General features: G+C 41.4%; 2 protein-coding genes across 2 annotated transcripts; both read left to right on the forward strand.

The window, feature by feature from the left end:
* Positions 1-296: 296 nt before the first annotated feature.
* On the forward strand, positions 297-1,235 carry LOC115514762 (putative olfactory receptor 2B8). The gene has a single exon (XM_030316940.1). It carries the CDS (start codon positions 297-299, stop codon positions 1,233-1,235), a length of 939 nt encoding a protein of 312 aa, XP_030172800.1.
* A 17,547-nt stretch (positions 1,236-18,782) lies between these two features.
* Positions 18,783-22,591, forward strand: LOC115514705 (putative olfactory receptor 2B8). The gene is made up of 2 exons (XM_030316845.1): positions 18,783-19,691; positions 22,451-22,591. Exons 1-2 carry the CDS (start codon positions 18,783-18,785, stop codon positions 22,589-22,591), a joined length of 1,050 nt encoding a protein of 349 aa, XP_030172705.1.
* The last annotated feature ends 3,057 nt before the right edge of the window (positions 22,592-25,648 follow it).

Genomic DNA, 25,648 nt, shown 5'->3' on the forward strand with positions numbered 1-25,648 from the left:
GTGCAGACTGATACACCTTATATTCTTTTGACTGATGCAAACAAAATGTCCATTATTTCACTTTTCTCATATTAAATATTAATAATTGACTTTTGGCGAAAATGTGAAACTATATTGATATAAGCTACGTCAATTTCAGGGAGTACAGCATTTATTCACGTTATTGCTGATAAATTCCATGCCCTTGTCTTTTCATAAGATCATTTCAACCCCCTACCAAGTTGTTTTCTTTTTGAAGATTTCTTTTAAAAATTGCTAAATACTTGATCTTGACAGGAAACATGTGGTAAGAAAGAATGGACCCGAAAAATGGAAGTTCTTTCACGGGCTTTATCCTGCTGGGTTTCTCTGACTGGCCTCAGCTGGAGCGAGTCCTCTTTGTGGTTCTTCTGATCTTCTATCTGCTCACCCTGCTGGGAAACACAACCATCATTGCGTTGTCCCGCCTGGACCCACACCTGCAGACTCCCATGTACTTTTTCCTGTCCAACCTAAGCTTTCTGGACCTGTGTTACACGACCAGCACTGTTCCTCAGCTGCTGGTTCATCTCAGGGGACCAGACAAGTCTATCTCCTTCGGTGCCTGTGTAGCTCAGCTGTTTGTCTCTCTAGGGTTGGGATGCACAGAATGCATTCTGTTGGGGGTGATGGCATTTGACCGCTACGCAGCCGTCTGCAGGCCCCTGCACTACACAGTGATCATGCACCCCCGTCTCTGTGCCCTGATGGCTTCTGCATCGTGGTTCATTGGTTTTGCCAACTCCTCGTTGCAGACGGTGCTCACCTTCCTTGTACCACTTTGTGGGAGAAATAAAATAGACCACTTCTTTTGTGAGGTTCCCCCATTGCTGAAGCTTTCCTGTGTTGACACTACTGCGAATGAGTCTGAGCTCTTCTTTGTTGGTGTGATCATTCTCCTCATACCTGTGGCATTAATCACGTTCTCCTATGGTCGAATCGTCAGGGCAGTGTTAAGAATAAAGTCAGCCGCAGGACAGAGGAAAGTGTTTGGGACATGTGGGTCCCACCTCACGGTGGTCTCCCTGTTCTATGGCACGGCCATCTATGCTTACCTGCAGCCCAGCAACAACTACTCCCAAGATCTGGGCAAGTTCATTTCTCTCTTCTACACCATCGTCACCCCCATGGTCAACCCCTTCATATATACCCTGCGGAACAAGGATGTGATGGGAGCAGTGAGAAAGGTGTTGTGTAGGGGCTATGACTCCAGATGACTGAGGGGAAGACCCTTTCATGAAAGGCATTGAATACAGAGTCTTTATGGTTTCTGTGTCCTCAACATTTCCCCTGACAACTCTCAAGGGAACTTTCTTAATTCATTCTTTATGCAAGTGAGTATTCAAACTCTAAGTTCATGGATGCATGGCAGCCTCCAGAGATGCTGAGGTAGTGTACCTACACCATCTGCATCATATTAATATTGTAAAAAGTTTCAGAGGATTTTCTTAGTTCACCCCATTTGGGAACACTATCCCATTTCTAATTGCAAAGGACAGTGACACACACACCATGAAAGCATACCAATATAAGAATAGTGACTAGAACACGCTAATAAATATCAATATTGTAGAAAATTCTAGCAATTTCTGGAGGCTATTTCTTCTTCTCACAGTCAGATCATGGCTCTATTACAACGTCTGTGGCCTGACTGGATCACAGCTTTTTCCCAGAGTAGGAGGACAACTGTGGGAAATCAAACTTAGGTGAGAGAAAATATGCCAACATCTATCCTGATAGAGCAATTCAGCTATCAAGCCGTGGTGTAATGTCGCCCTTGTGATACTGTTTTCGTCTTGAAACACAGTTCTTTGTTTTTCAAAAAAAATTTTTCGTTAGAATTGATTTTTATGATTTTAGTGTTTAATTAAATTTTTTTTTTTTTAATTTTTTTTTTTTCAACGTTTATTTATTTTCGGGACAGCGAGAGACAGAGCATGAACGGGGGAGGGGCAGAGAGAGAGGGAGACACAGAATCGGAAACAGGCGCCAGGCTCTGAGCCATCAGCCCAGAGCCCGACGCGGGGCTCGAACTCACGGACCGCGAGATCGTGACCTGGCTGAAGTCGGACGCTTAACCGACTGCGCCACCCAGGCGCCCCTAATTAAATTTTTATTGTCATTCCATTAGAGTTAACTACAGTATTAACATTACTTTCTGGTGTACAATACAGTGATTCCACATTTCATCATCACATGTACTCTCTTTAATCTCCATCACCTATTTAATCCCTCCCCCCAGACCATCCACTGTGGCACCAGTGAGCCCAGAGAAGGGAAGGGAGATTCTCAGTTCATGCATCCCTAATTCCTAGCCCTGTCCTGGCCTTAGGACTGTCACCCCTGTGAGACCCTCCTGTACCTCCTAGTCTGCATGTTTCGCAGCTACTGTTTGCCAGAGTCCCGCTCTGACCGGGCTCACGGAGGAGGCAGGAACAGGTCACAGACCCCTGGCAACCCCTCCTTTGCAGGTGACTGCTTTTTGGATGCTTGTTTTGTGACACGAGTGAGAGCTCTCTTTCACCACAGTGGTGTTGTGGCATGTTTGAGCCCTTATGGTGTAGACTGGGAACCATCATGTATGGACCTGTGGTTTCCTGGGAAGGGAGGCTGGGTGTCAAAGTGGAAAGGGGAGGGTGAAGGACTGGAGATCAGAGGATCAGGGGCAGGTGTTCCTCAGGTGGTCTTAGAACAGGACCTGGTTTTGGGGAGGAGACATTTCCTTTTTCCCCAGGGCTTTTCCACCTGTTTTGGAATTAAATTGATATGAGACAGAGTAACTGGAGAAAACACCCAGAGTTTTATTACCTGCACAGGGAGGCCCAATCTGGAAATTGAGACCCAAAGAAATGACCAAAGCAAGCTGAAATGGAGATCCATTTCCTGGTTATTTCAAGTAATCAGACATTAATACAACTGTGTTTTAGGGAGAAGAGCCCAGAGTCCTCCTATATTTCCATCCCCTTTACTCTTCCTGCTGCTTTCTTTTGTTTTTAAGAAAGAAGAAGATCGCATGTTTGTGTGAGCCAGGCAGGGTCAGAGTGAGAGGGGGAGAGAGAAAATACCAAGCAGGCTATGCAGCATCATCACAGAGCCCAGTGCAGGGCTTGAACTCACAAACTGTGAGATCATGACCTGAGCTGAAATCAACAGTCGGTTGCTCAACCAAATGAGCCACCTAGGCACACCCTCCCTCCCCTGGCAAAACCCTATTTTCACATAAATTCTCATTAACTTGAACTGGGCATTAGGATTTCACGCAGCATTCAACCCCATAGCAATAGTTGATGTGCTTATCTGAGCAGATTTCAAAATTCTTTATTATACACAAATTCCTGCATGCAGTAGTGAGACCAAGATGCAGGTATTATTTCTATCCTGTTCCAAGTTCATAAATGAGGTACACTGTGGTCATGGTAATTGCTAAGATTCTTGTTGAGAATGTTGGGATTTCTCTTAGTCTTATTGTTGTCTAGATAGCAGAAACCCGCAGCAATAAGAATCACCAGATTCCCCTTATCTGGCTTGAAAGCCAAAAAAGGCTATTCTCCTGACTCCCATTTGTTATGCTTACAGGTCAAAAAGACAAACACAGATTGCATGCTGGAAAGACCTGCCCCTGAGCATTTGGTTTGAGCTGGAAGAGAAAATACTTACAGTCTTTCCTTCTCCAGTGAAGTGGTAATCGGCTAATTGGGAGTTCAGATTTCTCTTTCCTCTAGAACTTGGTCTAAAGAAGAGCAACCTCATCCATACACACAAGTTCTGCCACACCTTTTTGGGTCTAAGCAATCAGGGGGGAAGGGAACAAGGTCATGTCGTTGTAGGAACATTTGAATGGATGTTTAGGTAAGAATATACCTCTCCTTCCAAGGAAGAATAACAAAGATTGCAGATATCCACCTAACTTTTAGAAGCAGCCACTGGTCTTTGAAGAACCACTACAGTTGTAAGAAGTGAAGAGATTGGCATATGGATGGGAAAGTGAAGGTCCTGCAGATCGAAGTACATGACCGCTGTCCCCGTGAAAGCTAGGACACTCAGACACTGCCCAGTGGTGTGTGGTTGTGGATCTGTAGGAAAGCGTTAGGGGATACAATAGGTAGAAGAGAGCCCTTAGAATAAAGACAGATTCGTATATTTGCAATATGGCAATCTTGGACAGGATAGTCTTGGGAAATGGTGAATCTGAAAGGCAAGGGAAGTCACATTGAAGGGAAGGGAAGTCACAAGGGACGACCTTGTTCAGGCTCTGTTCAAGGTAATAATGCTTCTCTCCATCATTACTGTTAGCATAAGTTCTGTCATCCCCAGGGTTTACCCAGAGAGATTGTCCACTCATTGCAGAGTGTTTTGGCACAAGCGAAGAGGTGTAGTTTAGAGTGGACAATGGAGCCCGGAGGTAAACAGAAGTTGGAATTTATGAATTCTATGGAATCTGCCCATGAATAAAAGGGCTCATGTTATATCTGAGGGATATTTTTATAAGCACCAAAGTCAAAGTATGTGCTCTAGGGACCGAGGATGTGTGTATTTTTAGAGCCCCAGGAGGGGCCTGCCCCATGTAACTATTTGTCTCCATCCCAGTATTCAGAGTTTGGCTCCCCAGAGGCAGCCAAAGAGGACGGAAGGCTCTGGAAGTGTGAGATGATCAGGTAGTCAATCTTTCCCCGCCAAATTGACTAGGAGTGAAACGATTGTCTCTTCTTAACTTCCATTTACCAAAGCTATTTCATATTATTGGCTAACATATTTTGGGTAGTCTTCGGATTCATTTTTTAAATGACATACAATTTTCACATAACATGTATTAGATTTTTAAAAGTTTATTGTCAATTTAGCTAACATACAGTATAATCTTGGCTTCAGGAATAGATTCCTGTAATTCATCCCTTTCATACAAAACCCAGTGCTCATCCCAAGTGCCCTCCTCAATGCTCATCACCCATTTTCCCCACCCCCTCAACCTCCCACCTCCCTCAACCTCAATTTGCTCTCTGTATTTAAGAGTCTTTTACGGTTTGCCTCCCTCTCTGTTTATAACTTAGTTTTCCTTCCCTTCCCTGTGGTCTTGTGTTAAGTTTCTCAAATTCCACATAGGCACGAAATGATGTGACATCTGTCTTTCTCTGACTGGCTTGTTTTCCTTAGCATGCTACCTTCCAGTTCCATCCACGTTGTTGCAAATGAAAAGATTCCATTCTGTTTTTCTCGCTGGGATGTCTTCCATTGTGTACCTCGATCACATCTTCTTTATCCATTCATCAGTTGATGGATACTCAGGCTCTTTCCATAATTTGGCTCTTGTTGATAGCACTGCTCTAAACATCAGAGTACATGTGCCCCTACAAATCAGCCCTCCTGTATCCTTTGGGTAAATTCCTAGTAGCTTTATTGCTGGGTTGTAGGGTAAACCTATTTTTAATTTTTTGAGGAACCTCCACGCTGTTTTCCAGAGTGGCTGAACTGTATGAATTCCTAACAATGGTTCAAGAAGTTCCCCTTTCTCCACATCCTTGCCCACAGCTGTTGGTTCCTGAGTTGTTCATTTTAGCCATTCTGACCGGTGTGGTTTATCTCACTGTGGTTTTGATTTGTATTTGATTTGCTCCCTGATGGGGAACATCTCTTCACATGTCTGTTGGCCATCTGGATGTCTTCTTTGGAAAAGTGTCTATTCATATCTCCTTTCCATTTCCTCACTGGACTCTTTGTTTTTCTGGTGTTGAGTTTGGCAAGTTCTTCTTCATAGATTATGGATACAACCCTTTATCTGATATGTCATTTGCAAATATCTTCTACCATTTCATCGGTTTCCTTTTAGTTTTGTTAATTGTCTCCTTTGCTGTGCTGAAACTTTTTATCTTGATGAGTCCCAGTAGTTCTCTTTTGCTTTTATATTCCTTGCCTTTGGAGACATGTCAAGTAAGAAGTTGCTGTGGCCAAGGTCGAAGAAGTTGCTGCCTGCTTTCTCCTCTGGGGTTTTGATGGTTTCCTGTCTCACATTTAGGCCTTTCATCCATTTTGAATTCATGTTTGTGTATGGTCTAAGACAGTGGCCCAATGTCATTTTTCTGCATGTCGCTGTCTAGTTCTTCCAGCGCCATTTGCTAAAGAGACTGTCTTTTTCCCATTGGATACTCTTTCATGCTTTGTTTAGAATTAGTTGGCCGTGTATTTTTGAGTCCATTTCTGGGTTACCTATTCTATTCCACTGGAGTATGTGTCTGTTTTATGCCAATACCATACTGTCTTGATGATTACAGCTCTGTAACAAAGACTAGGTCCCGGATTGTGATGCCTCCTGCTTTGGTTTTCTTTTTCAACATTACTTTGGCTATTTGGTGTCTTTTATGGTTCCATACAAATTTTAGGATTGTTCTAGCTCTGTGAAGAATGCTGGTGCTGCTTTGATGGGGATTGCATTGCCTGTGTTGGTTGCTTTGGACATTATTGACGTGTTAATATTAGCTCTTCTTCCAATTCATGAGCATTCAATGTTTTTCCATTTCTCTGTGTCTTCTTCAATGGCTTTCATAAGCTTTCACTAATTTTTAGCATACATATCTTTTACCTCTTTGGTTAGGTTTGTTCCTAGGTATTTTGTGGGTTTTGGTGCATTTGTAAATGGGATCGATTCCTTGATATCTCTTTCTGTTGCTTCATTATTGGAATATAGCAATGGAACCAATTTCTGCACATTGTTTTCACATCCTGTGACTTCATAAATTCATGGATCAGTTCTTGCAGTTTTTTCGTGGAGCTTTCAAGTTTTCCATGTAGAGTATCATGTCATCTGCGAAAAGTAAAAGTTTGATTCCTTCTTTGTCAATTTGTATTCCTTTTATTTCATTTTGTTGTCTGATGGCTGAGGCTCGGACTTCCAACACTATGTTAAACAACAGTGGTGAGAGTGGACATCCCTGTCGTGTTCCTGATCATACGGGGGAAAGCTCTCAGTTTTTCCCCATTGAAGATGATATGAACTGTGGGCCTTTCATATATGGCTTTAGGATACTAAGGTATGTTCCTTCTATCTCGACTTTCTTGAGGCTTTTTCTTTAGAAAAGATTTTCTATTTTGTCAGATGCCTTTTCTGCATCTATTGACAGGATCACCTGGTTCTTATCCTTTCTTGTATTAATGTGAAGTATCACGTTGATTGATTCATGAATATTGACCCAGCCCTGCAGCCCAGGAATAAATCCCACTTGATCATGGTGAATAATTCTTTTAATGTACTGTTGAATTCAACTGCCTAGTATCTTCTTGAGAATTTTTGCATCCACGTTCATCAGGGAGATTGGCCTGTAATTCTTCTTTTTAGTGGGGTGTCTGTCTGCTTTGGGAATCAAGGTCATTGTGGCCTCATCCAATGAGTCTGGGAGCTTTCCTTCCAGTTCTATTTTTTGGAACAGCTTGAGAGGGATGGGTATGAACTCTGCTTTAAATGTCTGGTAGAATTCCCCAGGAAACCCATCTGGCCCAGGACTCTTATTTGTTGGGAGATTTTTGATAAACGATTCAATCTCTTCATGGATTATGGGTCTGTTCAAATTTTTTATTTCTCCTTGTTTGAATTTTGGCATGTGTAAATGTCTAGAAATTTGTCGATTTCCTTCAGATTGTCCTGTTTGCTGGCCAAAATTTTTTCATAGTATTCTCTAATAATTGTTTGTATTCTGTGGGGTTGATTGTGATCTCTCCTTTTTCATTCATGATTTTATCAATTTGGGTCCTCTCTCTTTTCTTTTTGAGATATTTGACCAAAAGTTTCTCAGTTTTGTTTATTCTTCCAAAAAAAAAAAAAAAGAAAAAAAACAGACCAGCTCTTAGATTCCTTGATTTCTTCTACCATTTTTTAAAATTCTATATTGTTTACGTCTGCTCTAATATTTATAATTTCTTTTCTCCTGCTGGCTTTGGACTTTGTTTGCTAAAGTTTTTCCAGCTCCTTTCAGTGTGATATTCGGTTCTGCATTTGGGAGCTTTCTTGCTTCTTGAAATAAGCCTGGATTGCAATGTATTTCTCCTTAGGACTGCCTTTGCTGCATCCCAAAGGATATGGACTGTTGTGATTTCATTTTCATTTGCTTCCATGTATGTTTAAATTTCCTGTTTAATTTCCTGGCTGACCCATTCATTCTTTTGTAGGATGTTATTTAACCACCATGTATTTAACTTTTAACATCTATTCTCTTGGCAATTTTCAAGTACACAATTTAGTACATCACGAATTCTGCCTTTAAATCTGGATCAGCTCATGGAGCTTGATGGCAGCATGAGACAGGACAGCACATGATAAGTGACTCTAGGGGAATTATCAGGGATCCACGGTATGATCAAGGATGCCAGAGGTGGTGACTGAGAGGTCAGTTGGTCCCTTTCTAGGAGTGGAGAATCAAGAGAAAAAACTCCTGTGTGGGTTGAATTGTGCCCACCCCCCGCCAAAATATGATCATAATCTAATACCTGGTGCATATGAAGGTGACTTTGTTTGAAAATAGAGTCTTTGCAGATGTGATCAAATTCAGATGAGGCCATACATGAATAAGGTGGCTTTCATCCAGAATGGCCTATTTCCTGAGAATAAGAAGGGAAAACAGAGACAGAGACACAGGCACAGGGAGAAGAGCAGGTGACCATAGAGGCCGAGCTGGAACAATGTTCAGTCTACAACCAAGGATGCCAAGGATTTCTGGCAACATCCGAAGCTCTAAGAAAGGCATAGAACACATCATCCTTTAGAAGCTTCAACGAGAGGGTGTCCCAGATGACACCCGATTTTGGACTGGCCTCCAGAGCCATGAGAGAATAAGTGTCTTGTTTTAAGTCCCCAGTATTGGTACTTTTCATGGAAGCCCCAAGGAATGTGTACAGCTACTCTGGGTGGGGACCATATTACTGAAAACATCCAAGTAGATATATCAGGATGGGCCCTGGGAAGTATGAGATTGTCCTTGGAGAGAGGGCTAGGATCTTGATACACTGGCACAATGATCTCTGGTGGTTCAGTTGAAGTGTGATTATTTTTAAAGGGGAAACGGGTAAAGACAGAATTAAAGGTAAAGGACGTTGGGCTGTAGAAGAATCAGAAAGCAATGGTCACTGATATGTGAGACTATTAGGCTGATAGTTTCATAAAAGCTGCATGAAGGCCATTTTAGCAAAGAGTGGCTGATAGCAAGGTTCGATGGACGGTGATGGGGAAAATGGACTGAGAGTAGATGTGAATTTATCCAGAACTGGTAGTAGTTCTTTGTATTTACACAGCACTTTATAATTTTTCATGCCTTTTCATATACTCTTATTTATGTCCCATAGCACCAAGAGATATTATCCTTACTTTACAGCCCAGCACACTCTGGAACTGAGAGGTTAAGTTCTTAGTTGAAATGACAGAATTTTAAATGGTGGGGCCACGATGTGAACCTACACATACAGACTTCCAAATATGCTCTTTCCATGGCACTATGGAGTATTTTTGAAAATTGCTTTTAATAAGCCCACCCTTCCTACCAGGTGAAGACTACAGGTTACCAAAAGGCCGTGATCAACTGTTCTTAATGATTTAGTCAGCTTACTGAACTAAGATTTCCTAACTGTGATCACAAGCATTATATTTATAATTATCCATTTGAAGTTATTAATTTTGTTCAGAGTTTAATTACACAATAATTGTAACATTGGTCCCCAAATGGCCAATGTTAAAATAATTCTAATATGCGAAGATAGAAATTGGTTCATACTGTTTTAATTTTTCTTGTATATTTAGTAGCCTGAACAGCAATTTGTTCATTGGTTAAATATTCTAAGACATAGTGAACCAAACGCTGGAATCTTCTGCATGCACATGATGTGTGCATGGACGTGACTGTGTGTTTTCGGTGTGGAGGGGATGTGCTGGATGACAGCAACGTAGCAAGTGACCTATGGCTTCTTTCCACATGTCTTGGCCTCTAGTGCTCACAGTTCCTTCCTCGTCAGTGTCATAGACCCAGTTGGTTTAGGTTCCAGGAGATTCCCACGAAGATGCACTGGTTTGGGAGGATGCCCGCACAGAAGCCCATGGGAGCAATGGAGTGTCCAGCGCCAGCCTGGGAGCACTGCTTCCCCAGGTCCTCCAGAGTCTCTCCTTCTGCAAGAGAGGGCGTGGGGCTGTGTGTGTGCCAAACAGAGAGCCACCAGGTGACATTACCGCTGACTCTGGGTGGACATGTGGGTGCACACGTCCCACCTGTTGTGTGAGACGTCCTTGGGGGTGATGGTCCCTTCAGGAACAAACTCCTTCTCAGTGTGGAACCATGACACCAGATGCCTGCTTTGCAGTCTGGCCCTGTGTTACCGCACTTGTGATTACTTCAACCCTTTCTGAACTTCTCGAACTTTGAGACCGTCTTGCCCATCAATGTATTGTTTTCGCTGCCATTTTCCTTCTGTTTTCACTTTTAGTGAGTTTTCTGTTCTCTGTTTAATGCGAATCCCTGTATGTGTCTCCTGTCTCAGCTTCTGATATTTGTCTGTCTGTATTTGTCTTCTGTCTCTTTCCCTCTTTTTGAGACTTTCCCTCTTCACTGTCCCCACTTAAGCTCTTTTCCCATTTATCCAGTGGTGACCACGGAAATCAAACGCAGGGCAGCAGTGCAGGACGGTCGTGTCTCCCTTAGGAAGGTCGGACTGTTCCCGCTACTTCCCTCAGATGGAGGATGATGGTGAGGAAGAGGGTCAGATGGCCGGGACAATTCAGAGACTAGGAATGGCCCGTTTGAGAATTTATTAAACTGGTGACAATTTGCATGTTTCTGATGAAGGCCTGTCCCGACGATTTTAGCTTGACAGAGAGGATGGTGTCAGATCCCTGCTGGAGAAGCTTCCTGCTCCTTCCTTTCTCTATCACGTTGCTTTTCTGTAAAATCATAGTTCGATTAGCATTCTTTTGGTGCACATTTCTGATTGCTTAGAAATTCCTTATAATGTTTCTTTTTTGCCTAAGCTTAGCCTTTCTAAATGTGATTTTATCATTCTCATTTCATCCATTTAAAAACTACCTGAGATCATATATCTCTTACTCTTATTAGCCTCCTTGTTTCCTGCTGTCTTATGGTCATAGTTATAATATTGGGCACCTCACTGTTATGTAAAATATGTTCAGTTTAAAGAATAATTAACAAGGGAACGCTCATGCTGTCGCCTCCCTTGTAAATTAGAACCTCACACGGAACCTCGACTGGCCTGTCCCCAACTGCAGACTGTCTCTTGGCGTTTATGGTGACTTGTTATAAGCAACCCTTTGTTACCATTTTTAGATTTAATTACAATTTTTTACTGTGACTACAGTCTTATCACCCGTATGTGAGTCCATCAACAGCCGTTCTTTCTACCTGTTTTTTTATGCGGAGGGATGGATTTCTTTGTAACTTGCATCATTTGCTCAGCACCTTTGTGTGAACAGCGTTATTTCAATATGTTTAGCGGTGGTTTCATTCATATTGTTGTAGAGCACACACTTTTGTATGAACACACCACAGTTCACCCAGTATGGTTGTTGGGCATTAGGATGGTTGCACGTTTTGCTTGATACAAACAATGGTGCTGCTGACCGTTCTTATATATGTGTCTTCGGACAGGTGACTGAGCATTCCCCTAGGTCATATCGCATCTAGGAATGTCAGTGTGGGTCAGCATCACTCGATAATGCCACACTGTTACCAAAGTGATTTGAGCATGTATGACTGGCAGCAGTGAGTGAGGCCTGGGATGAAAAGCATAATAGCAGGTGTGACACCGGGGGGTATTGTCTTTGCCAGTTTTCCCCATAACCCTCAGGATAGGACCTAGCTGGTACGGGAATAACGTAGAAAATTCAAATGTAAGAATACCTTTTTAAAATTTTTGTTTGTGTGTTTATTTATTTTTGAGAGAGCAAGAGAGAGACAGAGCATGAGCAGGGAGAGGCAGAGAGAGAGAGGGAGACACAGAATCCGAAGCAGGCTCCAGGCTCTGAGCTGTCAGCACAGAGCCTGACAAGGGGCTCGAACCCACAAGCCAGGAGATCATGACCTGAGGCAAAGCCGGAAGCTTAAGCGACTGACCCCCCAGGCGCCCTTAAATGTAAGAAAGTTTTTAGCAGGAGGTGGTTTATCTCTTTAGGCAGAACATGACAAAGGAAACTGGAAGTTATAGATCTTTGAGAAACAGCCATAAAGTACCCATCAACTTCCTTCCATTTTTCTCAGTAATTATTTATAACTCTCCTGATAATTCAAAATCAATTTGATTTTAACAGCAAGACTAGCTGAATTTAAGGAAATCACATCCGTTTTATTAAAAAGACATAAATTTTTAAATTCTTTGAGAACATCATTAAAACCTATAGATATAAATGGAACAGTGGTGTAGAGAAATTGAGTTTTTTCCCCACAACAGCATTAGAAGTTTCATAGAATTTGGTGGCTTTCCTTTATATTCATGCTAAAGATTAAAATGTGCCTAATTATTAGCTGTGTGATTCCATACAAGTTGTCAATGAATGAAATTAAATACAAAATTTATTCATATATTTACATTTAAAATGAAGTAACTGAATGGATTCCTTATATATTTATATGTAAATATTTTGAGCAATGGTGAGAAAAACATCTGAAGTCTTCTAAAACATGTAGGTCATTCACAGATGGGAGCTAAGGTAGCTGGGAGGTCTAGGGAGTTACTTGTCCTCTGTGAGATATGTGAACTAAAAAAAGAGTCAGATTGGTCTCCTCTGGCATTGTCCCCCACAGTCATTGTCCCTGAGGATTGCCATGTCTGGGCATCTCAGTGACAGGGCTCATTAAGAGTGTGGGGCATCCTTTCCCAGGAGACATCAGCAGAAGAAGGGACTTGGTTCTGTGTGCCAGCCCAGCCACATCTCAGAGTCACAGCACCCTCTCGCCTGCTCGTAAGGGTCTCAGAGTCACACAGGCAGGTCATTGTATTCAGGAAACCATACTGACAGTTTGGGACTGCCTTCACCTTCTACCTCTGATAGGCAAAGTGCAGATCTTTGGTACCGCATGAGGATCTGTGAAGTCATCCTGCGAAAGTGTCCTTTTGCTTCAGAAAAACGTATGGATGCCCCAGTGCTGGTAGAGTCAACCTTTGCGTTTCCTGCAGGCACTGATTCTACATGTCTGCGTTCCTATTCCTAGAACTGAATTTAGACAATAACTTGGAATGAGGTAGGGAAATAGCTTAGATCCAACAGAGGAGGTGACAGAAGGTGAGTAAAATGGAATGAAGTCTCTGTGTTGCTCTAGAAATTGGCAAATAGTTTATTTTCAGATGCAAATGTTCTTGAAACAAAAATGCTAAATGGTTTGCATGTATGGTCAGTTGTCTAAAGGAACCGACTATGGAAAGTTGTCAAATAATATAACTAAATTTAATTGTTCATTAGAAATGCCACCAAGTCATTCCTAGACTTTTCATTCTATTTCAGTACATTCATTATACCTCCGGATGCACGTGTGGAAAATTATTAAATATTCACGTTTAGTGATAATAAAATGTGCCCTTTCTGCATAAGTGTACAAGTATTAGATTACATGCTCCCATGCTTTCTCTTTGGTTCCTTACTGTCTGTGAAATGGAATAATATTTGTCCCCTATGCAAAAACTCATTATGAGTATTTATATTTTCTAAATGCTCATTTTCTCCCTTATGGGTTACCACAATATCTAAAATATGCATGGAGGTTTTAAAAGGTATGTTGAAAATTACAACAGGGAAGTTCCATATTGTGAATATTATCTCAATGCATCTTTATGTTGACTTTATTGTTAACAAGGTATGATGATCACTCATGGGAATACAAATACCAATATGAAAGAGACAAAGTTATGAAGATAGTTGAATGTTCATTCATTTATCATTGCCACTCGAGACCACATTGTCAAATGACAACTTGTGTGCATGTGTTTGTGTGTATGTGTGTGTGTGTGAGTGCGTGTGTGTGTTCCCGTGTGTGTGTGAAAGCACTGAGGTGATGTGTAAAGTAGACCAGGTCCTGTCCTTCTATTCTTGGACACGATCATGAGTGGACTCTTGTATGAACACTGTTGGTGACCTGCCCAGAAGCTCTTTACCTACAGGGGCTCTAATCCAAACCCTACTTGGTATGAGTTTGGGCTCCAGAGTTCATGGCCGTTCCTTTCATGAGAAAATTTCCCTCAGTTGAAAGGGAGCCACATTGCCAGGCGGTCTGGGGAACTGGTGGGGGCAGCTCATAGCCAGTGACAGACTATGGGATGGATAGAAGGTGCCAATGCCAAGGCAGGACTGCGATTCATGCTCCAGAGCTGTGCTGTCCAATACTTTAGTAAGTAGCCACGTTAGCCGCCTACATATAAATTCATTAAATTAAATAAAATATAAAATTCAATGTCTCAGCTAGGACATTTAAATGCTCAAGTATGACTGGTGGAGGGTGGGCATAGTATTGGACAGTGAAGACAGAGAATTTCTACCATCACAGATGGATGGTTCTTCTGGAGAGTTCTGTCCAGCTTCCATGGGATCAGCCTCCTGCTCTGTTCCACTGGAGACCACATCCTTGCTTAGCAACATTCTCTGCTGTCTTCCTTCCCTCACCCCGTTTATCCTGAGAGCATTCCCTGAATAAACAACACGCAATGGAAATCGTACTTCATCGTCTTCTTCTATAGAACCTGTCCTACAGCCCTGTCTGTGTTCATCACATCTGTCATTTCCTATGTAGTGATGGCTGTATCCCCTCATTTGCTTGTCCTTCCTCATCATCGGGAGCCTGTTCTCATGTGTCTGAGGTCAGCTCAGACCCATGAGACAGAAGCATCAAGAAAGCAACAGCTATTCATTTGTAGCACTGAGGTTGCGGAAATCTTGCCCGCACTTTTTCAGGATTCATTCAGGAACCGGATAGGGCAGCGTGTGTATGTCAAATATATCAGTGAATGTTATATATTTGAAATGTCTTAAATAGAGACATTATCCTGAGATCTTTTCCTTTAAGATGTGTAGTGTGCATAGACTAGTATCTAGTCTTGTGGACGTATGTATTCTTCCACTAAAACTTAGACTTGTATGTCAGCATTGAGCTATTATGGTAATTGGAAATTCCTACTCCATCACCGTATGTGTGTCAGTACTAAGCATTTAACCTCTCACATCTGATGCATTTCTCTTAGTTATTATTGTAACACTGTGTTCTTCTGAGATGTCATTTGAATTATATACTTTTCTGATGTGAATTATTACATAGATTGGCAGTGTCTTTGTAGCTTCTGTTAATTTTTCTTTTCACTAATAACATTTCTTTCTCTCCATCTATAATGTGTAGTTTTTTCAAGTATTTATCTTTCATATGGAAATTAATAATATAGGTGTAATCTATCACTGGGCTTTCCTGTACTGTGTCATATCATGATAGTTGCCAGGGACACATACTTTGCTCCTGTGCCCAGGAAGGACATGTTCACTATTTCCAGCCAGTTTTATTTATATAGTTTGTCTCAGATGAATCAATGCATCTTACTGCATTTATTTGTTTCATGCTACCAAACACAGTGATGGTTCTTTGTCTAATTACAGCATTCTTCAAATTTTAAAAATGTGTACTTGGTTTTGAGAGATAGAAAGACTGAGTGCGAGCAGGGGAGGGGCAGAGAGAGAAGGAGGCACCGAATCTGAAGCAGGCTTCAGGCTCCAAGCTGTCATCATGGAGCCCAGAATGGGGTTTGAACCCATGAACTGAAAGATCATGACTTGAGTTGACGTGGGCGCTTAACCGACTTAGCCACCTGGGTGCCCCCAATTACAACATCTTTTTAAATGTGGTGAGAAGGAAATGAAATGAAATTTCCCATTAGCCTCAGTGGACACATGTCCTTTCTCTTGGAAGATTGCCTCTGTGTGGTGCACAAGGTTTAAGAGGTGTGGATGTGAAGAAGGGGACGAGGAAGGAACAGAGTGACCCAGATCAGCAGAACATACTCGTGAGACTCGATGGAAGAACGCATTTCACAGCCTGATCTTTCCTATGTCTGGTGTCACTAAAGGATAATAATTTTCCTGAATTGTGATGAGAAAAACAATAGCAGTAACATGGTAGACTATGATGTGAGTGCTGTAGTTCCCTCCCCGCGTGCTCTCCAGCAACACACTGGGGGCAATTGTTCCATTTAGGGACGATGACATTCTTGTGTCTGCTTCAGTGCACATCTCATTTGTCTGGTATTTTATTTTTCATAATCATTTTTGTACCTGTCACGTAGCCATTACGTATTTTTTTTACACACACACGCACACACACACACACACACACGCGCGCGCGCACACAAACGATCCTGGAAAGCAGCAAATCATATGTACATGTTCATCTCACCAGGATTTTATCTTTTCTCAACTGTCTTCTTTGTCCTGATTGACATAATATTGTTAACATATATCATGATTTTATTCTAAAGGTGCAGTAGTATATCGGTGTTTTCTTGGGATGAGTTTACATTTTAGTTTTGCCTTTCTTCACCTTGGTAGTGCTTTCTTAATTAGGCACATTAAAAAGTTTGTGGGCAATTTATTTCAGGTAAATATATCGATATGTGTGTGTTCGTGCGTGAGACTCAAGCATGGTTTGTTATTTGTTCTTCTGAGCAGGTGTTAGTCAGAGAACACATCCTGTTGTTGCACACTTAGCCTGTCACAAATAACTGTATAATTATTTCTATTAAGAAAATTTTTCTGCACAGATTTTTTATGTGGAGATCACTGATTATATGTTTATATGAAATCAAAGGAGGTATAAAATAGTGTGAAATACCGTATCATCTCTTCAAATATTATGAATATTTCATGCCCGTTTTGTACCTGTTTCTTTCACACATCAATGGGTCCTCCCCCAAACCTGATTCAGATTGTAAAGTCTTAGAAGAATTAAAAATGCATGGTATGCCCAACCATTTGAATATGATACAACTGAAGGACTCATTTTCTGATGCCTCTTTGGTCAGTGTATAACTATTCATCTTCTTCAGTAGTAAGCATGGGTAGAAAATGGTCATCACCCAGCCTCGAACCTGGGGCAATGTGTTTGGTCCAGTGTCACTAACTCTGCAAGGTAGCTCCCAGAAAGGTGATCATTGACGTAATGTGGACAGATGTCTGAGATTTTGTATAATACCAAAATATTGGTTTCTTTATGTCTTTCCTTATACTGCTATAAGTTTTGCATTATACTTCTTTGACCCATCATTGCTTTGAGAATGTATCTGTTTTTATCTCTGTGTGTTTATCTCTTTATTTATTTTATCATGGGAGTGATGTAAAACATTACAGGTTGTACATACTTACATGGTTGGGTAAACTTTTAAAATGTTTATTCTGATTAGGATGTCGATAAGGAATAATCCTACCTCTTTCAGGATTTTTATGAAATTTAATGGGTAACGTGTGAGATGGAAATCTGCAGAAGGAAGAGTAAGTGTTGCTCAATGGATTTTAGAGTTCAGATTCCAGCTGGCTCTGCATGGCCAATGAATTTTCAGAGTTCCTGTTAAATTGGTATGAAAATTTGAAGCACGTTTCAGGCCAAAGTTAAGCAATGTAATTGAACGGTACTGTTCTTGGGTTCTCTCAGATTGAGTGTTTGTTTTACTACGTACAAAAAAAACCTATGTGGCTTTCCCAAATATAATACATTAGCTAGAGAGGCAATACTGCCAAAATGGTTATGTAGAAATAGTCGTGACATTTTGAATGTAATTCACTTCTTCATATAAGTACATCCTAGGTCATAAGTTCCTATATCGGCATGTTTTTTCCACAGTAAGTGGTCATATATATACATGTATTTTTAAATGTGTATTTATGTATTTTGAGAGAGAGACAATGAGGGAGCATGGGAGGTGCAGAGTGAGAGGGAGAGACACGGAATCCCAGGAAGGCTCAGTGCTGTCAGTGAAGAGTCCAACACAGGGCTTGAACCCACGATGCATGAGGTCATGGCCCCAGCTGAAACCAGGAGTAGGGTGCTTACCCACTGAGCCACTCAGGTGTCACCATATTATATTTTAATGCATGTGTGGTGTGTGCAAATCCAGTTGTGTAGAATCATGAGACACATGTTTATAATAACATCTCTCCTTCTCCCTTATACATTTTTACATAACTTAAATCTGCAACATACATATATTTTTATAGTACTTTAAGTTATAGTAAGTGTGGACTGAAAGACCCTTATATTCCGATGACTGATGCAAACACAAGGTCCATAATTTGATTTTTCTCACATTAAATAGTAATGATTTACTTTTTATTATAATGTGAACTGTATTGGTATAAGCTATGTCAATTTCCATGAGTATATCATTATTCAAATTATTACTGATAAAGTCCATGACCGTGTGTTTTCATATGATCGATTCAACCCCCTGCCACCTTTTTTTCCTTTTTGAAGATTTCTCTTAAAAATGGCTAAATACAGGGGCGCCTGGGTGGCGCAGTCGGTTAAGCGTCCGACTTCAGCCAGGTCATGATCTCGCGGTCCGTGAGTTCGAGCCCCGCGTCAGGCTCTGGGCTGATGGCTCAGAGCCTGGAGCCTGTTTCCGATTCTGTGTCTCCCTCTCTCTCTGCCCCTCCCCCGTTCATGCTCTGTCTCTCTCTGTCCCAAAAATAAATAAACGTTGAAAAAAAAATTAAAAAAAAAATGGCTAAATACTTGCTGTTGACAGGAAACATGTGATAAGAAAGGATGGACCAGAAAAATGGAAGTTCTTTCACTGGCTTTATCCTGCTGGGTTTCTCTGACCGGCCTCAGCTGGAGCGAGTCCTCTTTGTGGTTCTTCTGATCTTCTATCTGCTCACCCTGCTGGGAAACACAAGCATCATTGCGTTGTCCCGCCTGGACCCACACCTGCAGACTCCCATGTACTTTTTCCTGTCCAACCTAAGCTTTCTGGACCTGTGTTACACGACCAGCACTGTTCCTCAGCTGCTGGTTCATCTCAGGGGACCAGACAAGTCCATCTCCTTCGCTGGCTGTGTAGCTCAGCTGTTTGTCTCTCTAGGGTTGGGATGCACAGAATGCATTCTGTTAGGGGTGATGGCATTTGACCGCTACGCAGCCGTCTGCAGGCCCCTGCACTACACAGTGATCATGCACCCCCGTCTCTGTGCCCTGATGGCTTCTGCATCGTGGTTCATTGGTTTTGCCAACTCCTCGTTGCAGACAGTGCTCACCTTCTTTGTACCACTTTGTGGGAGAAATAAAATAGATCACTTCTTTTGTGAGATCCCCCCACTGCTCAAGCTTGCCTGTGTTGACACCACTGTGAATGAGTCTGAGCTTTTCTTTGTCAGTGTGATCATTCTTCTCATACCTGTGGCATTAATCACGTTGTCCTATGGTCGAATCGTCAGGGCAGTGTTAAGAATAAAGTCAGATGCTGGACAGAGGAAAGCGTTTGGGACATGTGGGTCCCACCTCACAGTGGTCTCCCTGTTCTACGGCACAGGCATCTACATTTACCTTCAGCCCAGCAGCAACTACTCCCAGGATCAGGGCAAGTTCATTTCTCTCTTCTACACCATTGTCACCCCCATGGTCAACCCTGTCATATATACTCTGCGGAATAGGGATATGATTGGAGCAATGAAGAAAGTGTTCTGTAGGGATATGACCCTAGATGACTGAGGGGAAGACCATTTGACAGAAGACTTTGAATGCCAGGGTCTTTCAGGTTTTTGTGTCCTCCATATTTCCCCTGATAACTCTCAAGGGAAATTCCTTAATTCATTCTTTTATGCAAGTGGGTGCTCAAACTCTAAGTTCATGCATGCATTACAGCCTCCAGAGATGCTGATTTAGTATTCCAATGCCATCTGCATCATATTAATATTTTAAAAAGTTACAAAGGATTTTCCTATTTCACCCTCATTTGGGAACACTATTACAATTCTAATTGCAAAGGACAATGACACACACACCCTAAAAACATATCAAAGTAAGAATGGAAACCACCAGTACACTATAATAAATATTGTAGCATTCTCCAGCAATTGCTGGAGCCTATTGCTTATTCTTGCAATTTGATCATGGCTCTATTACAACATTTGGAGCCTCACTGGGTCACAGCTTTTTCCCAGAAGTAGGAGGGCAACTGTAGGAAAAACAAACTTTAGCTGAGAGAAAGTTTGCAAACATCCATCCTGATAAAGCTGGTCACATATCATTCTGTGGTGTATTGTTGCCATTCTGACACTGTTTTCATTTTGAACCCAATTGTTTTTCAAGTGTTCTTGTTTGAAATTAATATTTATTATTTTATTTTTAATTAAAAATAATTTAATTTTTAATAATTTAATAATTAAAATAAATATAATTTATGTATTATAAAAATAAAAATAATTTAAAAATAATTTAATTTTTATTGTCATTCCATTAGAGTTAACTTACAGCATTATATTATGTTACTTTATACTTTAACGGTACTTTATAAAGTACTTTATAGTACTTTCCTGTGCAATATAGTGATTCAACATTTCCATCATCACAGGTGCTCTCTTTAATCTCCATCACCTTTTTCACCCCTCCCCCAGGCCATCCATTGTGGCACCAGTGAGCCCAGAGAAGGGAAGGGACATTCTCAGTTCATGCATCCCTACCTTCGTAGCCCTGTCCCGGCCTTAGAATTGTCACATGTTACCATAACGGCAGGGTGTGCAGTGTAGGTGACTGCACTCTGAACACGCCCTCTGCGTCCTGCTAAACTCACTCCTGGATCAGTCATCAGAGCGCCGTCACCCCCGTGAGACCCTCCTGTACCTCCTAGTCTGCATATTTTGCCACTACTGTTTGCCAGAGTCCCGCTCTGACCAGGCTCATGGAGGAGGCAGGAACAGGTCACAGACCACTGGCAACCCTACCTTTGCAGGTGACTGCTTTTTGGATGCTTGTTTTGTGACACGGGCGAGAGCTCTCTTTCACTGCTGTGGTGTTGTGTCATGTTTGAGCCGTGCTGGTGCAGACTGGGAACCACCGTGTGTAGACATGTGGTTTGCAGGGACAAGGGGGGCTGGGTGTCGATGCAGAAAGGAGAGGGTGAATTCCTGGAGATCAGTGGGGTCAGGGGAAGGGCTCCCCTAGGTGGCCTCAGAGACAGGACACTGGCTTCTGGGAGGAGACATTTCCTTCTTTCCCCATGGCCCTTCCTGCTGTTTTGGAATTAAGTTGACATGAGACAGAGCAACAGGAGAAAACAGCCAAAGTTTTATTACCACCCCACGGAGGCCCAATCTGGACATTAAGACCCAAAGAAATGAACAACCAGGTGGTTTTTACCCTGTTTACAGAGAGACAATAGATGAGCATGGAATTGACAGGAGAAAGAAAACCAGTGTTTGGAGCTGCAGTTAGCAGGGAATGCGAAGTGGAATGTGGGCTGAGGTAGTGGGTTAGTAAAAAATAGCAGGTTTATTTCTACAGCCTTCTCAGTTCTAAGGTCCCTACCTGTGGTGATAACTGGTTGTTTTTACTTCTCAGACCTGGGAGGAGACTTTCATTTGGGAGATATTTCCTGCTTCCAGGGGGACAGAGGAGGGTGTGATGTCCTCCCACCTGCTCTTTCCCCAGTAGCTTCTATTCACGGTGATCAATATGTTGTTGAGGTCCACGTTGGGGGGCCTCCCTGGGTTCCCACACTTGCTCCGTTTAAAAAATTTAATTCTATTCATTTACATTGTTGGGGGGATTTATTTTAACCACTGGAGGGAATGAAATCTATGAGGTCTCTAGGAAGTGTAAGTTCTTCTGATTCGTGAGCCTTTTCTGAGAATGGTTTCAACCCCTTTTCAGGATGAGGCTGTTCAGGTGTACTTGTGTGTTGAGTCTCAGAGAAGCATCGTGGACATTTCTACTGATTGGGTTATTTGGGATCTCCATGATCAATGGCCTGTCTTGATCAGTGGTCAAAGCCTTTGACAGGGCCCCGTCCCCCCGAATCTGTGGTAGCAGGTCACACATAATGCTTTCTCACATTTGTAAGTTGTCATTTCAATCACTTGGAAACATGAAATGGTTTTGAAAGACTCTCTTTGGAAAGCTTCTTTAGTAACTTATCTCTAACGAGAACTCAGTTTTAATGTATTTAAAGGAAGCATGTTGACTAAGAATGTGTTCTTTCTAGCTTGAAATCAGCCTCTCCCAGGTTTCACCCTCCCTCTTAGAAAAACCACCTCTATTCCCGCAGAATGATTCTCCTCATAGTCTGCCACAACGTGTTACATTTTGGTTTTCATTTAGGTAGAAGCAATATATATATTAATATATTATTAAACACATACACCCACGGACATGCTCGTGCACAAAATGTGCTCCATATCCAATCAACTGTAGGCCAATCTCTGAACCCTTTTGTGAAGATGATTACTACAAGAAAATATGTTTCCTTGAGCTTATCCTACTTAGAAGTGCCAGGCTCATACATGATGTATTTCCAATATGTTCTGAAATACAAATACATCCTAGTGTATGTGGTAACAGTATCCCTGCAGATCACTTGAATGGAGAAAAAAAAAACTCTTTCCAGGAGGTGGAGGGAGCAATGGCTGTTGGTAGAATCTGGTACCATTCAAGAGCTCCATGGAACAAACTATACCCCTATAGACACAATAAGCTAAGAAATTTAGAAGTCACCGTGAAAATTCTTGACTCTTTTTCAAATATTAGTTGTCCGTATGTGGATGGGTTTATTTCTGTGCTCTTAATTGTGTTCCTTTGGTGTATGTGTCCGTTTCTTGATCTAGTAACACGCTGTTTTGATTCCTAGATATTTATAATACGGTTTGAATCAGGAAGTCGGCTGCCTCCAGCTTTGTTCTTCTTTGTTGGAATGGCTTTGGCAATTGGGACTTTTGTGGCTCCATACACATTTCAGGATTGTTTCTTATTCTATCTGTGAAATATGCCATTCAAATTTTGATAGGGAATGCATTGAATCTAGAGATGATTTTGAATACTGTGAAAATTTTTCAATCTTAATATTTTTAAATATAATTTATTGTCAAGTTGGCTAACATACAGTGTATACAGTGTGCTCTTGGTTTCAGGGGTAGATTCCCATGATTCATCGCTTACATTGCAACACCCAGTGCTCATCCCAACAAGTGCCCTCCTCAATGCCCAATTCATGAACACAGGATATCTTAATTCTCTTCAATTTGTTCCATCAACTTATGCAGTTTTAAATGTAGAGATATTTTGCCTCCTTGGTTAAATTTAAACCTACGTATTTTATCGTTTTTGATGCTATTGTGAATGTGGGATGAAAAAAATCTTTTCATGTTGTTGGAAATGGCAAGACTTAATTCTTTTTATTGCTGAGTACTATTCCATTGTGTGTGTGTGTGTGTGTGTGTGTGTGTATCACAGTTGCTTTATTTTAATTTAATTTTTTTTAACTTTACATCCAAACTAGTTAGCATATAGTGAAACAATGATTTCAGGAGTAGATTCCTTAATGCCCCTTACCCATTTAGCCCATCCCCCCTCCCACAACTCCTCCAGCAACCCTCAGTTTGTTCTCCATATTTATGAGTCTTATCTATTTTGTCCCCCCCCGTTTTTATATTATTTTTGTTTACCTTCCCTTATGTTCATCTGCTTTGTCTCTTAAAGTCCTCATATGAGTGAAATCATATGATTTTTGTCTTTCTTGACTGATTTATTTCACTTAGCATAATACCCTCCAGTTAAATCCACGTAGTTGCAAATGGCAATATTTCATTCCTTTCGATTGCCAAGTGATACTCCATTGTATATGGAGGATGTGGTAATATATACCACATTTTCTTTACCCATTCATCCATCGATGGACATTAGGGACCTTTCCATACTTTGGCTATTGTTGATAGTGCTGCTCTAAACCTGGGGGTGCATGTGTCCCTTCGAAACAGCACACCTGTATCCTGTGGATAAATGCCTAGTAGTGCAATTGCTGGGTCATAGGATAGTTCTATTTTTAGTTTTTTTTGGAACCTCCTTACTGTTTTCCAGAGTGGCTGCACCAGCTTGCATTGCCACCAACAATGCAAAAGAGTTCCTCTTTCTCCGCCTCCTGGCCAACATCTGTTTTTGCCTGAGTTGTTAATGTTAGCCATTCTGACAGGTGTAAGCACCACAGTTTCTTTATCCATTCATTCATCTTCTTACTTCATGCAAATGTTTATGGCCATTTGGGCTGTTTCCATAAATTGGCTATTGTTGATAGCACTGCTATAAACATTGGGGTACATATGCCCCTACAAATTAACACACTTTTATCCTGTGGATAAATTCCTAGTAATGCTATTACTGGATCATAGGGTAATTCTATTCCTAATTTTTTGAGAAATCTCCACAGTGTTTTCCAGAGTGGGTACAACAGTTTTCATTTGCACCAGCAGTGCAAGAGGGTTCCCTTTTCTCCACATCCTTGCCAACATCTGTTGTTTCCTGACTTGTTAATTTTAGCCACTCTGACAGGTGTGAGGTGGTGTCTCATTGTGGTTTTCATTTGTATTTCCCAGACAATGAGCATATCACATGTGTCTTTTAGCCATCTGGATGTCTTTTTTTTGAGAAGTGTCTGTTCATGTCTTTTGCCCATTTCTTAGCTGGATGACTTGATTTTTAGGTGTTGAATTTGACAAGTTCTTTATAGAATTTGGATACTAACCCTTTATCTCGTATGTTGTTTGCAAATACCTCCACCCATTCCGATGGTTGCCTTTTAGATTTGTTGATTTTTTTTTTCCTTCGCTGTGCAGAGGCTTTTTATCTTGATGAGTTCCCAATAGTTCATGTTTACTTTTGTTTCCCTTGCTTCTGGAGACATGTCTGGTAAGAAGTTGCTGCAGCCTAGGTTAAAGAAGTTGTTGTCTGTTTTCTCCTCTAGCATTTTGATGGTTTCCTGTCTCACATTTAGGTCTTTCATCCATTTTGAGTTTATTTTTGTGTATGGTGTAAGAAAGTGGTCCAGGTTCATTCTTCTGCATGTCACTGTCCAGTTCTCCCAGCACCATGTGCTGAAGAGACTGTCTTTTTTTCCACTGGATATTCTTTCCTGCTTTATTGAATCCACTGAAACCTATGGAAAGCTTAGGAAAGAAATTACAGAAGACACAAAGAAATGGAAAAAACATTCCATTCTTGTGGATTACTAGAGCAAATACTGTTAAACTGTAGTTACTACCCAAAGCAATCTACACATTCAATGCTATCCCTATCAGAATTACACCAGCATTCTTCACAGAGCTAGAACAAACAATTCCAAAATGTGTGAAACCAGAAAAGATGCCAAATAGCCAAAGTAATGTTGAAAGAGATACCTATAGCTGGAGGGAGCACGATTCCAAACTTCAAGCTGTATTACAACGCTGTAATCATTAAGACAGTATGGTACTGGCACCAACACAGACGTATAGGTCAATGGACCAGACTCGAGAATCCAGAAATGGACCCACAAATCAATGGCCTATTAATCTTCAACCTACCAGGAAAGATATCCAGTAGACAAAAGAGAGTCTCTTCAGCAAATGACTGGACTTCCCGTACTATCTTCTGTAAGAGTAATGAGGGTG

The sequence above is a fragment of the Lynx canadensis genome, chromosome B2 (assembly GCF_007474595.2).
Source record: "Lynx canadensis isolate LIC74 chromosome B2, mLynCan4.pri.v2, whole genome shotgun sequence".
In the NCBI taxonomy this organism is placed as follows: domain Eukaryota; kingdom Metazoa; phylum Chordata; class Mammalia; order Carnivora; family Felidae; genus Lynx; species Lynx canadensis.

Excerpts from the sequence above, each read along its gene's own strand:
- LOC115514762 (XM_030316940.1), top strand. The coding sequence starts at position 297 with ATGGACCCGAAAAATGGAAGTTCTTTCACGGGCTTTATCCTGCTGGGT.
- LOC115514705 (XM_030316845.1), top strand. The coding sequence starts at position 18,783 with ATGGACCAGAAAAATGGAAGTTCTTTCACTGGCTTTATCCTGCTGGGT. Across the intron at positions 19,692-22,450 it reads TGATTGGAGCAATGAAGAAA|ATGATTACTACAAGAAAATA; the intron begins GTGTTCTGTAGG and ends CCTTTTGTGAAG.